Source organism: Dufourea novaeangliae, unplaced genomic scaffold, assembly GCF_001272555.1.
Source record: "Dufourea novaeangliae isolate 0120121106 unplaced genomic scaffold, ASM127255v1 scaffold28, whole genome shotgun sequence".
Classification (NCBI taxonomy): Eukaryota; Metazoa; Arthropoda; class Insecta; order Hymenoptera; family Halictidae; genus Dufourea; species Dufourea novaeangliae.
The window spans coordinates 61,421-77,235 of record NW_015373917.1 but is presented as its reverse complement, the minus strand read 5'-3'; the positions used below and the strand labels follow the sequence as shown (position 1 = coordinate 77,235).

Genomic DNA, 15,815 nt, shown 5'->3' with positions numbered 1-15,815 from the left:
GCTCGTTCGGATGCGAAAAAAAAAACGGGAGTGGGAGGGTAAAAAAGCGCGCGGAAGGAAGGATGAAGACTGGGAGGGACGGAAATACAGCGGAGGTTTCTATGGCGCGTGTCCAAGTGGCAGCTGATGCACTTCACCTGAAGCCTACGCGCGTCGTCTGAGGGTTTTGTCTTCGTATAAACGAACGAGTGGCCCCCGCCGCTAGACTATCTATTTCAACCCCTTCGCCGTTCTCCATTGTCCCGTGCGCGCCTCCGGACGCGTCCAAGTCAAACGCCGCTTGTCGCCCCCGTAAGACAATAGAAGTCGCCGGGCGCGAGAGAATCTATCGAGAGCGACCCGGTGAGAAAAAGCCCGTTTGTTTCATCGCGACAGTTTTCAACACGGGGAGAACCATTCTAGTCTAGGCGTCTCGAGACTGGCAGTCACTTTCGTTTAATTGCTTACAGACTCCTCTCGATTATTGTCTGGCTTGTTCTACACGATTATTGTCCCAGGCGTCATTCCCAGCACTGGGAAAGAGACGTGGAATCTGTCAAGCGGATACTTTGTTGCCCCTCCGCTTTTGTTGCCGAGGCTCGGCTTCGGACAAAAAACGAATTTGCGAGAGTCTGAAGCATTTCACCCTACAAGATTATTGTCCCAGCGCGGTCCCGAGTCTGGGAGGATAATCGAGAGGAGTCTGTAAATAGCAAAACAGAAATTATTATCCGTAGAACGACACGATTTTTTTGGCGTCGGTACCACCGTGGGGTCGCAGGCGACCCAAAATAAAATCTCAATATTTCAAATAATAAGTAATATTAGTATGTACAATACGATCGTACGTATTTCCATAAACTATCTCCTAAACTAATAATTCTTCGACGTACATAGGTATAAATCATAAAAAGAGATACATTTCGTTTCAAACAAATTAAGGTGAGCTTGAAATCTTCGAAATTCCTACACCTGCAACAAAATAATTACTGCCACATTATAGTACCCTCTATACTGAACAACTTTTGTTAATAAAGTTTTTTTCATAACTCCACAAACAACGGAGATATTCGAGTGGTAATTCTTACTGGACCACCCTATATAAAAAGAAAAAACTGATTGAATCTTCTTTCAGTAAAAAGGGTACACAGGTTAAGAACACTACCTGAAACACCGTTTCTCGAGAGGCCGAAACGCGGCCCGGATAACGAAGGGACTGATGCACCCCTGGGCCCCAAATGATGATTCTCGACGGTCGAGAAACAGGAGGCGCTCCACAGACGAGAGAAACGTGGCAAGAACGTTTCTATGTGGATGGTCCGAGGGCGGTGACGGTCTCGCAGGAAGAGAAATAAATTGGAGTCGGGGTGGCATTAAAGCCTCCCAAGAGCCGAAACATCTGCCCCTGTCGGGTGTGCTTCGTCGAGGGACTCGTGCCTGTGGTGCACGCGTGCTCTGCTACCTACGACGCACACGCGCGTGTCCACACCACCGTAAAGTGCCTCGAACGTGCACCTGGCGGCGTGTTTTTTTTTTTTCTTCTTGCACCAGACCTCTTCCATCCTTTCCCTTGTACATCTTCAATGGAACACACTTTGTGGGAATACCACACTGGGAAGCGTTTACGTGGCTGGTTGCCTCCCCCCTCCCCTTATTTCGCAATTATCGCCGGTGAACGCGTTAAGTGACATGTTAATCCGCGACGAAACGTATCGACTTGTTCCGGTTCTTTTGTGTATCTAGGAGTCATGGTCGTAGACTACCTCGCTGCGACAATGGATAAGAAAAATTTTTGTTGAATAATGTGGAATATGCTAAAAAGTAGAAAATAATTTCTATGAAAAAGTTGCAATGTATTTAATATGCTATTTAGTAAGTTTTCATAATCGGTGTTGTATAAATAATAAAAATAGAAATTATTTTCTAGTTTTTAACGCATTTCGAAGTCGGTCCACATTTAAAAAAAGAAATTTGTTTATTTCGTACCTCTTAGTGTAGGTAGCAATATTAGTAGGCCAATGGGCCAACGTAAGATGGTTTCCTTTATTATTACTTAAGCAGTAACCGTGAAGAAAAAATCAAAGGGGGCTAACTTTGTACTATTTGGAAGGACATGATTTGTGAATGAAAACAATAGTTTATAATAGACAAAAAAATACTCGGAATTATTTTGCAAATGTGACCACCGTGGGAACATGCTCTACATGATGCAAAAGGTTTATTCACCTTCTTTTGTACCGCTCCTCCTTTTCGAACTCGGTCAAAACAAATAATACCACCCGTTTCACTGTCTCCCCGTTTGTTTTTAAGTAGAAACGACCAACCTTATCCAGACACATCAGATTACAAACCCTATTTGAATGGAAAAAAAAAACAACTCGTTCGATAACTTCGTGGCATAAGTTGATTTGGATGATATTGGATGTACTTTCCTAATGGAAATCACTTTGTGCCTTTTATACTTCCAAATGAATACGTAATTAGAAGCTACATGCTCTCCTAAGCTGCGAAGGACTGAAGGGTCCTCTGAGTGTATATCGATCGAGTTGAGAGAACGTATAGTACACACAGGTGAATATCAAATGTTACGACAACCTGTCCCTCGACTATAATTAGGTCACTGTTATTTATCGATTACAACTGTTCGATAACTATAAATACAAACTGGCCGAATGTTATACTCAACGAGTAATTACCTTTAAATCATAAAGTTTTATTGTTCCGTCCAATTGGACGCAGTTTCTCCAACAGATCTACTCTCGTGGAATCTTAGAAATTGTTCGGTCATTCGAACTGCAAAAATTCGCATCAGCAGAAATTAACATCGAAATTTAGGCCACGCGAGATTTCTCACTGACTTTGCAATGTTTTTTTTCACGAGAAAACACGTGCGCCTGGTCCTTTGCAGACTATAAATAAGAATAGACAATTTTGCAAGGGAACAGAGACGATTAAGTCATGAATCTCCACTTCGATAGAATTTTCCCGCGATTTTCTCCGGCTTTTCCTTCGGTCGCGGCTCGAGGAGCTTGCCTCGCGTGCGCACAGCTCCGGGGGAGAGGAAATTATTTCACGAAGAAGCGGAGGGATCGGTAGAAACCACCAACACAGTCTCGCGAGCGCACCGTTAATGGCAATCAACGGTTGTTAATTGCTCGATGATAATTAGTCGAGACGGCGCGGATGGAGCAGCGGTAATGGAGCACGCTTTAATAATTCCTTTAATGAATTCGAGACACACCGTGCGTGCCTCTTCCGCTCGATGGAAAGCCAAACGAACACCATCGTTTTGTTCTTCGATACCGATCCGATATGAGCTAATAAACTGTCGAATGATTAACAGAACTCTGTCAATTTCTGTCTAATTCTCGAAGGAGGGAAAAGAGTTGGTCGTTAACCAGCCATCGACGAAAACGATTCTCCCTATTTGTTTCTTCCAATAAGAGAGAATTTAAATCTAAGATTTTATCGAGTTTCTGTCAACACTTCCATTCCCATTGTTACCATGTGACTGCGTATGTATTTGTGGATTATAAAATATAATATGTATGTAATAGTTTCTTCTAGTAGAGTTCAAGTTATTCAGTACTGTTACAAATACAATAGAAATTTACAAAATTGCCATACAGTTTACCATTTAACTTTCGTTTGAAACGTTTTTTAATATCGTCAACAGTTGCAGAGATATTCGAACGCCCAAAATAATTGTGATAAAAGTAAAAAAGTTGTCGAATGGCTACGAATGAAAGGCGACATTACACGGTTTCAAAATGTTAAAATGTTCTTGTGAATAATTTATACGTCATCTAATATACACAAAAATATAACAAAATATTTCTCTGGTAATTTTTAAATAAATTAGGAAAGGCTTAGAAAACAAATGTTTTATTTTGCCTTTGGTTCAATCGTCAGACACACAATGCTTCACGAATACGTCCACGGGCGGATTTTATCAGAGTAGATTCACGAAGTACTACCGGGTCCGCGTGGGAACACGATCTATGCGCGAAAGATACTCTGTTGCTCCCTTTTATGCATATAATTAACCGTGAATAAGTTACGGTGTAGCCTCCCGCGCTGAAAGGGGGGGTTTTCCTCGGATGAAAAATTTCCATAAAATAGCCGGAAGCTCTGTTCACGTAACTCGGAGAGGGGTTTCGGAACGAGCCGTACCCGGAAGTTACGTAGAAATAGGGCACACATTGTTCGCGGAACCACGGAGTAATTGCAAAATTCAAACTCGATGTTTCTTTAATTAAACCGTGACCATTTGAAGAATGCAAATTCCGTGGGGTTGTTTTTTTTTCGTTCGGATTAACTGACTGGAAACTAGTTACTCCTCGGATCGTTAAGATTTACAATATAGGTATGTAAATAAATACCGATTAATGAAGTTCGTAGGCGTCGAGTATCCCAATTGTAGCCGTGATCTGATCACTTTTTCCTGAACGGTGACCATCCTGGAGCTCCGTGAACTCTGGTGCACCCTTGTCGTTCTAATCACTTGGTAACAGTGGTGCTTGGTGTGGGTGGCTGGCACCCGATCGCTCCTGGGCTCGATCATCGTGAACATGATTCTGCTTTCACTGATCACCGAACCGATCGCGACCAACCGGACGCGGTTTCACTGTTTTCACTCGCGATCCCACGGTTCATTTTCGTCGCAGATCGATAAACACGACGACGACGACGTTTATCACAGTGCTACTCTCTTTGGTTTGTTCGCCGGGATGTCGAAGAGTCTTACTATCCGAGGTACATTTCGATATACCCAATAGACCTGCTGTTTGGAGAAAGAAACTGTTTAAAATGAACGTACCAATTCTAAAACGTTCCTGTAAACCCATAAATGTATCGAAATATCCGACAATGTTTTGACTAAATTGATGGGAATGTGTAGTTTTTTCGTTGGTACCCACTGAATTAACAAGTTCACCCTTTAACGCTCAGTGTGACGTATAACGTTACATCTGGGGAATCATATTTTCAGGGGTTCTGTCGTGAAAATACAGATGAGGTGCACGTATTGAGACCATTTTTAACTTAACTGATCGAGAGAAATAATCCCCCCCACCAAGAAGGCGCTAAGGGGTTAAAAATAAATTTTTTTAAAATAGGTTAGTTTAATATCGACATTTTCGATTTCAAAATAATGGAATAGAACATATACATATATCAATCACATAATTTTGAAGTAACGCTTTAAGTGTCTGGGTGCTAAGGGGCTGGAAATAAATTTTTTAAAGATTCAAAAAATAGATTGGTTCAATATCGATCTTTTTGACTTCAAATCCTATCATACTCCTCGAATTCCAGAATCTGCGATGGTTACTTTTATCTTAATTTAAAAGAAAATTATGCGCAAGATCGTCGGGGATAAGATGCAAACAGAGTCGTGAGCGAAACTTAATTAAATGAATTAATCGTGGAAAGTCTGCGCCCGCGTAGTGGTTTCGATATGCAGTTCTAATTTTTTAAACGATGCTCCAGTTGCCGATAATTAACGTTTTTCCATGCCGGTCGAGCGTCCGTTTCGATATGCGGGAACAGATATACACGGGGGCCGTTTTCACTCGTCCCTCTCTTTTCCGGTCAATTGACAACCGATCGCAACTTTCTAATGACACTCGATTAATATGCACGGGCACGCGAACCAACCGAACACACAATGATCGTCATCGTGGGGGGACACGTTTGAGCAAACGAAACGGAGTATTTCTTGTCACGTGAAAATTCGATTAACACTAACTAATAGAACAGTATACTCTGGACCAGTAAGAATACGAAATTTTTTTGTTCCTCGTAATTGGTCCACGCGCGCGCGCGTGTGTGTGTGTGTGTGTGTGTAACTAGAACGTGTCAATGGATACCGTTTGTTCCTCTTTAGCGCCGTATCGGGGACTCACGTACGAAAAAGCTTTGGAATAATGATGAGCACCTGCGATCCACGATTTTCGTGCACGCCAACAACGAACGAAAAACAAATATAATTTTATATTGGCACTGAAATGATTTGAAATGGCACTGAAACAATTTCAAACAGCACTGAAATCAATGCAAATCGAAAACGTAGACTGCGTCGATAAAATGACGTCAAAGCGTTTAAAAATCGAATTAACAATCCACTCGTAAAATTAAACGTAAGAATTCTTTTTATCTGCTATCTACAATTTAAATGTTATCGGACCTCGCTAATGGAAACGGAAATGTTGGTCGCAATTCGTGGAACACGAAAAGAAAGTTGACAAGCTTCTACAAAGAAATCCCATTGATTTTATCAGGTTGTTGCGACGAACTTGAACCCGCTTCGCGATTAAAATACAGCTTGGTCCCGGTTCGGGTCGAACTTCCGTTCACGAAATGCAGCGCGATTTGAGTTTTTTTCCGTTAAAACGACCGACGAACCGGAGGAGTCGGTGCTCCCAATTAAGGAACGCTGACCGCTAAAGTGTTAACAAAACGTGCTCGTTTCGATCGTTAATCATGCACCGTTGCTCGAAAAAAAAAAAAAAAATCAGTCTGTATTCTTTATGGTACAATTTCAACGATAGATTCACCCCGATAACGGTTCCCCTCTTTCGTATTTCTGCTTTACCCCCTCCCTCAAAAAAATACGAAAGAACTCGTTCCAGAAGTATTAATCGGCCACGAAAAATAGAGGAAGAAAAAAAGACTGTGTCGTTTTCACGCGTTGCGCCGCGTTAGCACAGCACGAAACACGTCACAATGAAATTAACAATTCGAATTTCAAGTAGACTTTATTTCTCAGATGCTACGTAATCTGTCACGCTTGATAAAATTTACGAAAACTTCAGGCATATTATTTTTTGACTTCGCAATTTTTGTCCTCACTGCGTGCACACACTGTCGCACCTTCTTTAATCCTCGAGCCCTATTTTTCACGTGACACCTTAGTTAATAATAATACAAGGAAATCACAAATTCACTATCCGTGAAACGAACACGGAACGATATTTCACAAGGACACTGGAGGGGGGGGGGAGGCTCAATAACACTTATCAAGGTGCACGGAGAGTCGATATCCACCGGGGGGCACGAAGGAAATAACGAGGAAAATACCTCGACATATCGGCACACGGCACCTGGTTGATTCACTAGCGTCCGGCGCACGGTACTGTTTGCCGTTAGCTTCGATACCATAATGGAACTGTCAAAGTCAAACGAAAGGTGGAGCAGAGGCCTCCCACCGGTGATTTGAACGCGTGTGTATGGCCGTGCGCGCACTATACACACGCTCTCCGCGCCTCTACCGTACCGGAATAGAGGTCAATTTACACAACAGGAATTCCGATCGTCGTTGCAAAAACAGATGGCACCACGATCATTTCGTCCCAACCACCCCCGCCCCTCCTTTTTATTTCAGGATATACATATATGCAAAGGACAAAGAAATTAAAGAGAATTTTTGAAAGAAAAATATGATTTTTACGCATCAGGCTGGTTTCGTTCCAACCACCCCCATCCTTTTTTTTTTTATTTCAGGATATACATATATGCAAAGGACAAAGAAATTAAAGAGGAGCCATGAATGAAAAATATGATTTTTACGCACTGGGTTGGTCCCGTTCGAACCACCCCCATTCTTTTTTTTTATTTCAAGTAATATATTCGGTGAAAGAAGAAAATTAAAGAGAATTTTTGAAAGAAAAATATGATTTTTACGCATCAGGCTGGTTTCGTTCCAACCATCCCTATCCTTTACTTTAATTTCAGGTAATATTCTCGGAGAAAGAAGAAAATTAAAGAGAAGCTTGTAAAGAAACATGATTTTTACGCACTACGGTGATTTCGTCTCAACCACCCCCACCCTTTCTTTTTATTTCAGGAAAAAATTAAAGAGAATTCCTGTAACAAAATATGATGATCAGAGGACACATAATCGGTAAAATAAAAAAAAAAAAGTAACCTATCGAAGTGAATTTCTGACCGCGACATTTACATTAAATTTCGCACTTTCACCTCGCGACACACAAGACAGGGAATTTCATAAAACGAATTATTTATCGTTGCCCCGTGACGCAGGAACCAAAACAGTTAACTCGACGATATTCTCGGTTTTGATCGTTCGGATAAAATTAAATTTTAATCGTTATCTTTTCCCGTTTCACCGACAAAATTTCAAATTTACCAGGGACCACCGCCTTAGATGACGCGCGAGGCGCGATTCGCAATCGTTCGTAAATTCGATTTCACCGATAAAAACGTTATTATATTATCTTCTTACGCGAGAAATTCCCTCTTATCCACCGTGGAAGATACGTAAAAATATTCGTTATGTTAACCCTTTAAAGCCCACACCCTTAAATCGTTATTCAAAATTAAAAGACTAATATATACGTTGTATTTTGTTATTCTGAAGTCAAAAATATCGATATTAGACCAACCAATTTCTTTTTTTATTTATTTTTAAACATTTATCGCCCAAATACCTCTTCCAGGGAAATAAACTATTTCTCGCGATTAGTTAACTAAAAAATGATCGCAACAACAAAACCCCTAGAAATATGACTTTTTAGGTATAACGTATACATCACAGTGAGCGTTAAAGGGATAAATAAATTAATCTTGCGAGGGAAAAAAACAGAAAACCTTTATAATACCATCAATAATAACAACGAGGGCAGGTCACTTGTAATTATATTTTATTCGCCAATTTATCGAAGTTCGATCTCGTTCGGAAAGGTTTTCGGGTGGTAAACGCCTAGTGTCGCCCCGGCAACTGAACTCTGAATACAAAAATTATCACGTTCTACTAACCGGCATGGTATACTTTCACGTATGATTACCGCGTGTCGCCACAACGAATTCGCCGTTTACGCAGACAGGGCACCACGACAAATCGCACGCCTTCCGTGAGTCTTTAACCCTCCAAAATCTCCTTTTGACGATCGAATAAACGGTGCCATTTGGATCCAGACAAACCCTTACATATCTGCCTCTCGATGAACTTTGGAAGAAATTTCTTTAGACTATTTATATATACATGACAATATGTTTCTCTCAGAAAATTAACTATTATTTATTCCTTCTGATGAAATGCTAATGTAGACAACTAAATACCATAATTCGTTTCTGTAAGCTAAACATGGTGCATCAAGGTTATTAAATTCTGGGTTAAACCGGACCCTAACACCAACAGCGGAAGGTTAACATTAGAACTACCAAACCCGTCAAAATGACGGTTTGCAGATTTCTTATTTCAAAATTCGTGAAATTACAATAGTGTGTTTTGGAGGAATTTACGTTAACTTTTCATTTACTATAAATTTTATATTATACTATATTACACTACATTGTATTGTATATTATATATGTTACTGTATTATACAATTAAATTTAATACACATTCAGCGCTGATAGTTCTAACGTTAATACCCAGCTGCTTTCGTCGGCCTGTTCGGGCCTCTGACTTCACATTCTCCGCGTGTCGGGTACGAGATCGTCGAGGGACGAGCTTTCGTCACGGATATCCGACAAGAGATCGTCGGTGTCGGGGACGTAAACGAATAACAATATGTTCGAAAGCCAGGATACACTGTGCACTGGTCACGCTCACGTCCGACCACAAGGTAATATACAGACGTTAGGCCAAGCCTCTTGAGATCTTCGATACGCCCGTGGCAAAAGTAAAAGTCAGCCATCAGGAGAAAGCTCGCTGGTTTGTCTCTATACGCGACGTCCTAGACATCCGCGGTCGAGAGGTCAGCCGTGCCGGCTCGTCAAAGGTTAACCCATTTCGGTGATCACGCGCACCTGCGCGGTGGTTACCTCGCGCTTCCTTGAAATGCAATTTCGGGCTGATGATCCAACCCAGCCTGCATGCATCTATCCCGTCAGAGTGTGACAGGGAAGAAAGTGAAAATGACAGGGGAGTGGAGAGAAAAATTCGAACGGTTATAGAGATTTCGTAAAGGAAGAATTAAATTTCTACTGGTAACTAGTTACAGCGATTGCTCGATGAATGCGACACGAACAACGGCGTTATTATCACCAATAGAAGGTCCTCCTCGGGAACTAATAAAAACAGAGTATACAGAAGGTAAGCAGTGGTTTGGTTTCTTGCAAAAAACAAATTTATTAGAAGCTCAAAAACCTTTTTGCCTTGCCACGAATGGACCTGAGTTTGTCACACTCATCGAGACATTACTGTATATAGCAACGATATTTGAAATATCTATACTATTTAATTCATATATCGATATTGAATCTAACTTTGTATTTCAGTATCGATACAAAACCCATAAATATCGAAATTTTTGCACAAATGTATCGATATCAAATATAGATACAATTGAAATGTTTTACCATCGCTAGTGTTAACGATTCAATGCTCCATTTCCATGGTTTGTTACACGGTCATAAAGTAGATATATGCTAAGTCTCGCGAAACGGTACCAAAATGGCGGCGAACGGAAGAGCACGGAGGTCGAAGACTAAATCGTGTTTTTAACCCTTTCACTGCATCTTCCTGATATATTCTACAAAAAAATTTCTTTCTATAAAATCACCAATCAATAGTTATTTCAAGACTATTTACAACATCTCTTCAAACTTTCTCTTTATAAACAATATGTTTGCTCACGACAACTAATATTACTAGTCGTCCCAGTAACACCGTTTTTCTATCATTTGGATGTCATTTGAAGAAGTTTCGTACTATCGATCGACAAGAAATGTTCCAAATATCGTCACTAAATTGACAAAGTAGGCGTCCACTGTAGACAAATGCAGTTAGAGGGTCAAGCCGATGGACTCGAAATGTAATTCACCGTGGATTTTACAGGACGGCAGTGCGAAAGCCAAATGAAGGATTAATAAAGTAGCGACCGGAGCCACGCAAATAGAAAACAGGTTTTGCCTCGCCACGAGGCGAGCCTACGCGCGTGCACCGTCGAAAAACAAGAAAAGATAGAGCTCCATAAGGTTTGGGCAAAGAGAGTCCATGTGAATCTTTATATTACGATTATTATATTCGATCATTATTTTTTAATTGGCATGTGAATGGTCGGAAGAAAAACGTCTCCAGTGATATTCTCTCAGGGTGGATGTGATGCCTTTAATCATCGTTAAGACTGTTCCCACCGTGATATTTGGACTCGGTCGATTCGATTAACCTTCTTCATAATTTAATTCGCGGCGCCACTTGATACATATACGATCGTGCAAAAAATAAAACGTTCAACGACATTTAAATGTTTCACAACCTCCCCCCCCCCCTCCCTGTTGCTTGTGACGGATTGTACGGTTAATAGGTACCATTATTCCAAGGATGGCCTATATACATTTATATTATACGATGATTCTCAACTTTCAGAAGATTCGCTATTCCTGACGATTTTTATACAGTTCAGAACACACAAGTTTGCTCGAAACGTTCGCGGAATCCTTAACCTGGGAGGAATGATTTCTGGGTTGCCGACGTTGGTTTCCCTCGACTTCCAGGACGCTACCAGACACGATGGATTACCGTCGTTCAAGTTCACTTGGACGATACCACGTCACAGTCTAATAAGAAGCCGAAGAGACGCTCCGGGGGATCGATGTAGGCTAATAAGAAACGGGCACGCGATCCAAGAAAGCCGTGTTCTCCACCGGTTCTACGCGGGTTTTGCTCCTTTTAACGGGTCGGTTAGACCGTAATGAGCAACGACACCACCCACGAGTCGATTTCTAACCGACGAGTACGTATCCGGCCAATCCAGCTTCGTCTCGCGGTGTCTCGTTCGCTCGGAAAACTCGGATCGAGTGTACAATTACCACGCCAGCGTCGTATTGACGCGTTTCGAGAAATATATTGCCTTCGACCTCCATTATTCTGAATGATTGGACCGAGGACTTGGGAATTCTTTAACGTGACAATGGATCACGGTTAGAAGTTCCGATGGTAAAACGAGAAAAAAAGGTAGGGTGACCTGTCCAGTGAATTAACATTATATATCAAAACCGGTAAATTAAGTTATTACAGTAAGCAAATGATTAAATATTGATGTTTTTCAACATGTTTCATATTTCGAACAATTTTTCCGCTATTGGCTAGAAATGGTCATTTATTTAATATTGTTTATTCACCGGTGAAATGTGCATTTTTTCTTTTCAATTCAATTAGTTACATTTTTCCAATTTATCAAATTGAAATCTGTACATTTTAAAAGAAGGATTTAGATCTTTAAAAATCTTATATTCATGTGTCTAGTATTTATTAATACTATTTCAAAATACTTAAATGGGGGGAAAAGAATGTTTTTCTTATTGTAAAAAAATTGGAAAATTCGTCGAACAAATCAAAGGAAAACACAAGCGACGTTAACGCATTGAAATCTAAGTCTGCATACTATGATTTTAATTTTTAGTTCTATTTTATCATTAACACATCTTTTTTCCAGTGCCATCATAGTCTCTGTCAAAAAATCTATAACCACCTAACTTTGTATGAAATAAGAAGTGATTAACTTCTCAGTATCAACCACAGTTCCATAAGGCGCCTGTTAAACACACATTTTTATAACGTTTCTTTTTCAATAATTTTATTATTGACCTTGCGATGATTTGGTAGCAATCGACAGTTGAAGCTTTCAAGAATCTTCTGTTATATTTTCAACTAAATTTATAACTATTAAAAATTTGCGGGAGCTACCTTAAGCGTGCATTGATCCATGTGTTTACCTTGCCTCGAATCGAACCGAAGACAATGTCGTCGCGAACGAGAAAGAAATGTCGATCCAAGCTACACACATCGCAACCTTGCCACTCAGAATTTCTGCATACGTTCCCGTTTTACGTGCCAGATACATGGAAAGCGGAGCCGCGCCGCACAGCAGAGAAAAAGGAAACGGGCGAAACGCCTCTTTAACGCGTCGACAAAAGCGTCTGCAATTACTTAGCGAACAGCGTAAAAAGGAACACGCCTAACCGTCTATCCGATGGCTCTGTGATTACGGGACGTTTCGTCGAGGACGACGATGAAACGGCAAATATGGCAACGGTACGAATTATTCTCTGCGTGATTTCTGGATGAAACTTCGGACAACCGTACAGTAACAGCACTGAATATGGTATATCAATTAATTTTCATGTGGCCAATTCTAAAGCGTCCATTCTTTTTTACTCCTTTGCTCTCGACTGTCACCTCTGAATGAACAAAATGTATGGGGAATTAGAAAATTCAGAGTGAAAATTTGTCCATAAAAAGGACATATAGAACTATATCCTGATTTTTTTTCCAAGTTTCTCTCCAAAAAAAATAAAGTTGTATTTCTTTGAAACAATTGTAAAATAAATATTATTTCTTTCAACTGAAATCATTTTTACCAGGTTCTCTTATGTCTTCACTGTAAGCACCCGCAAAGCTCACTTTGATCAGTTTACTAGTTCACCAGTTATAATTTATTGAAAAAAGGTTGATACTATATTTCAAACATCTGTAAAATCAAAAATTTTCAAAAATCCTTCGAGATACGTTTGTACACCAGTAAAAGCTACACTATATCCAAGTTTCATCAAAATCCGAAACGATACTCCAAAAAGTGTCCAGTTTCGCGTGGAAATGACCCCTATTGGGAGGATATCGTGTTCATCGACGGAACAACCATTCCTTTCTGTGCCGTTTCAACGTCCCCCATCGGGATCTAAACCTGTCGTTTTCCAGCAGTTTTCCATCCAGAAGCTTGCGAAAGTCTGGCTGAGTCATCGGCTCATTTGTCTAAACGCTTCTGCAACGGCGGTTCTAAAACGATTGAACCGGAGATTCTTCTCATGGTTATTTATGTTCCCCTTCGTCACGGTGCACAGATACGCGGCTGGAATCGTTGCCTCATCGTTTTTCCCTCCCCCACGGTTCCGATTATTTTCGTTCGTGCTTTTAGGGAAACGACACTCGTTGTCTCGTGGCTCCCGGAAAAATAATACCGTCGAGAAAATACACGCGATGGTAAACGATCGTGCGCAATAACGTTTAAAACGAAAGTACGAAAGTATTGTTTGCTCCTGCATTGTGTATAGCCGAGGCTGTTCTCAAGGAAAAAGAAGAAGATGGCGTCACCCGCGCGCCTTAATGCAATTTCTTACCGCGATAGAACTCGTCTCACACGTTTTGCGTTGTTACGTGTATGTCTATACCAGGTGAAAAACGTTCGAAACAATCCAAAACAGAATCGATCGGAGGTTAATCCGTGTTCATGTCAAATTATTGAAATGGACTGTCGGGATCAAAATTGCTTCCAAATTCATGTCAGATATCCATCCAGGTCTCCGATAAACGAAAATTGGAGTAGCTATTTTTATATATTTTTTTAATACCTTTTATTAAAGACAGAGGTGCAATAAACGAACCAGGGGCACTTACATTATGAACGGTACTGTACGGTTAACGGTACCAGCAATGGCTATCACAGTACTACTACGTTTGTTTGCTCGCCACGTGTTCGGTGCGTGTATAGAACGGCTGTTAACATAGTTATCGCATTCGGCTATTGATAATGCGCTGTCGTCGAGCGCAGCCTTTTAGCGCTATACAGGACGATTCAAAATTGACCGTCAGAGGACACAAGAAAATGCTTATTTTCGTCGTTTCATGGATGAACGATCTACCAATAACCGACAAATAGACTTAACTTGGAGAATGTAATAACATAAACGTATCAAAAGGTTTAATATTATTTATATGTTATTATTAGACTGTGGATTTTTATGCGAAATCACATTTTAGAAGGTTGTTCGTAAAGACAAAAATAAAAGTAGGAATTTCTTTCTTCCCTTAAGTATCTTATTAGGTTCAAAAGAAAATAGGAAACTCGTTGCATCTGACAAAAGTTTTGTCCTTCGTTGTATTTCACAGAGACATATAGACTATAAATATATAAAATCCACAGTCTAATTATTATTAACGTAGTAAAGTTCTGCTCCATTTTAATTTTCAAATATCAGTATTGAAAATCTTGATTTCCCATGAACTTCCGTGGTCTACCGATAATTATTGTCTCAGGACTGGGGGGATATTTATTAATTAATTATTCTTTGTTGCACCTATGAGTCACTCTTGCACGAAGCTACAAATGGAAGTTGAATGTAATTTTATACAGGCCGATCAAAAGTGAACTGGAAAGTCGTCGAAACCTTTGTGCATTCGTTTTTCTTTCTTTTTCTGCCAAGTATGCAAGAATCGGAATTTCTTCGAGCGCCACGTTTTCGTTTTCGCGACAAAGCAACAACGAAACGGGAACGTGACTCGGTCGATCGTCGATTACGAAACGACACGCGGCGGGGGTATTATTTGCAAAAGAGAAATGCTGTTGACGATTTCAGCACGACGGAATTTCAATGAATTCTAAACAGAACGTTTCCACCCGTTCCCGTTAGCAACGAAACCTACTACCAACGTCGTAAAAATAGTAGTTATATCTGGTGCCCGCCATTATATAATATTTACGTTAATTAAATGTCTCGCCAATGACAACGCCAAATGTCAAACTGACATTTGCGTAACGTCAGGAAAAAAGTGGTCTTGGGGCACGTATTGCACTATAAAATGAACAGGAAATAGAGAAGACAAAATTTCAAGAAAAAGTTTCACAGTCTCAAAATTGTCGGATATTTCGATTTCTTTGAACAACTATATCGATTCTTACTGGTCCTACCTTGCTCTGTCTAGTTTCCGATTACGTTACAATCGACATCCATATATGTAATCACTGAATCTTCTCGAATATATTTCACTAAAACACAAATCACATCGTAAAGATGTCCGCGAGAATCTCACAAAATGCTGTCCGACACCAAGTCGAGACAGGAAGACCGCCCGAAGGATTTCGCTTCCATGC

At 40.4% G+C, this 15,815-nt stretch overlaps 1 protein-coding gene across 2 annotated transcripts in view; it reads right to left on the bottom strand.

Annotated features, from left to right (window-relative positions):
* LOC107194354 (IQ motif and SEC7 domain-containing protein 1) overlaps positions 1–15,815 on the bottom strand; it is a 68,595-nt gene that overhangs the window by 11,758 nt on the left and 41,022 nt on the right. Inside the window, exon 1 of one of the 2 annotated variants that reach the window (XM_015583969.1) lies at positions 4,362–4,701. The exons of the other annotated variant lie outside the window; for it this stretch is intronic. Within the exon in view, the coding sequence (XP_015439455.1) occupies positions 4,362–4,552 (191 nt within the window). The 5' untranslated portion in view covers positions 4,553–4,701. Of the gene's footprint in view, positions 1–4,361; positions 4,702–15,815 lie in introns of those variants that run through there. 2 annotated transcript variants of the gene reach the window in all.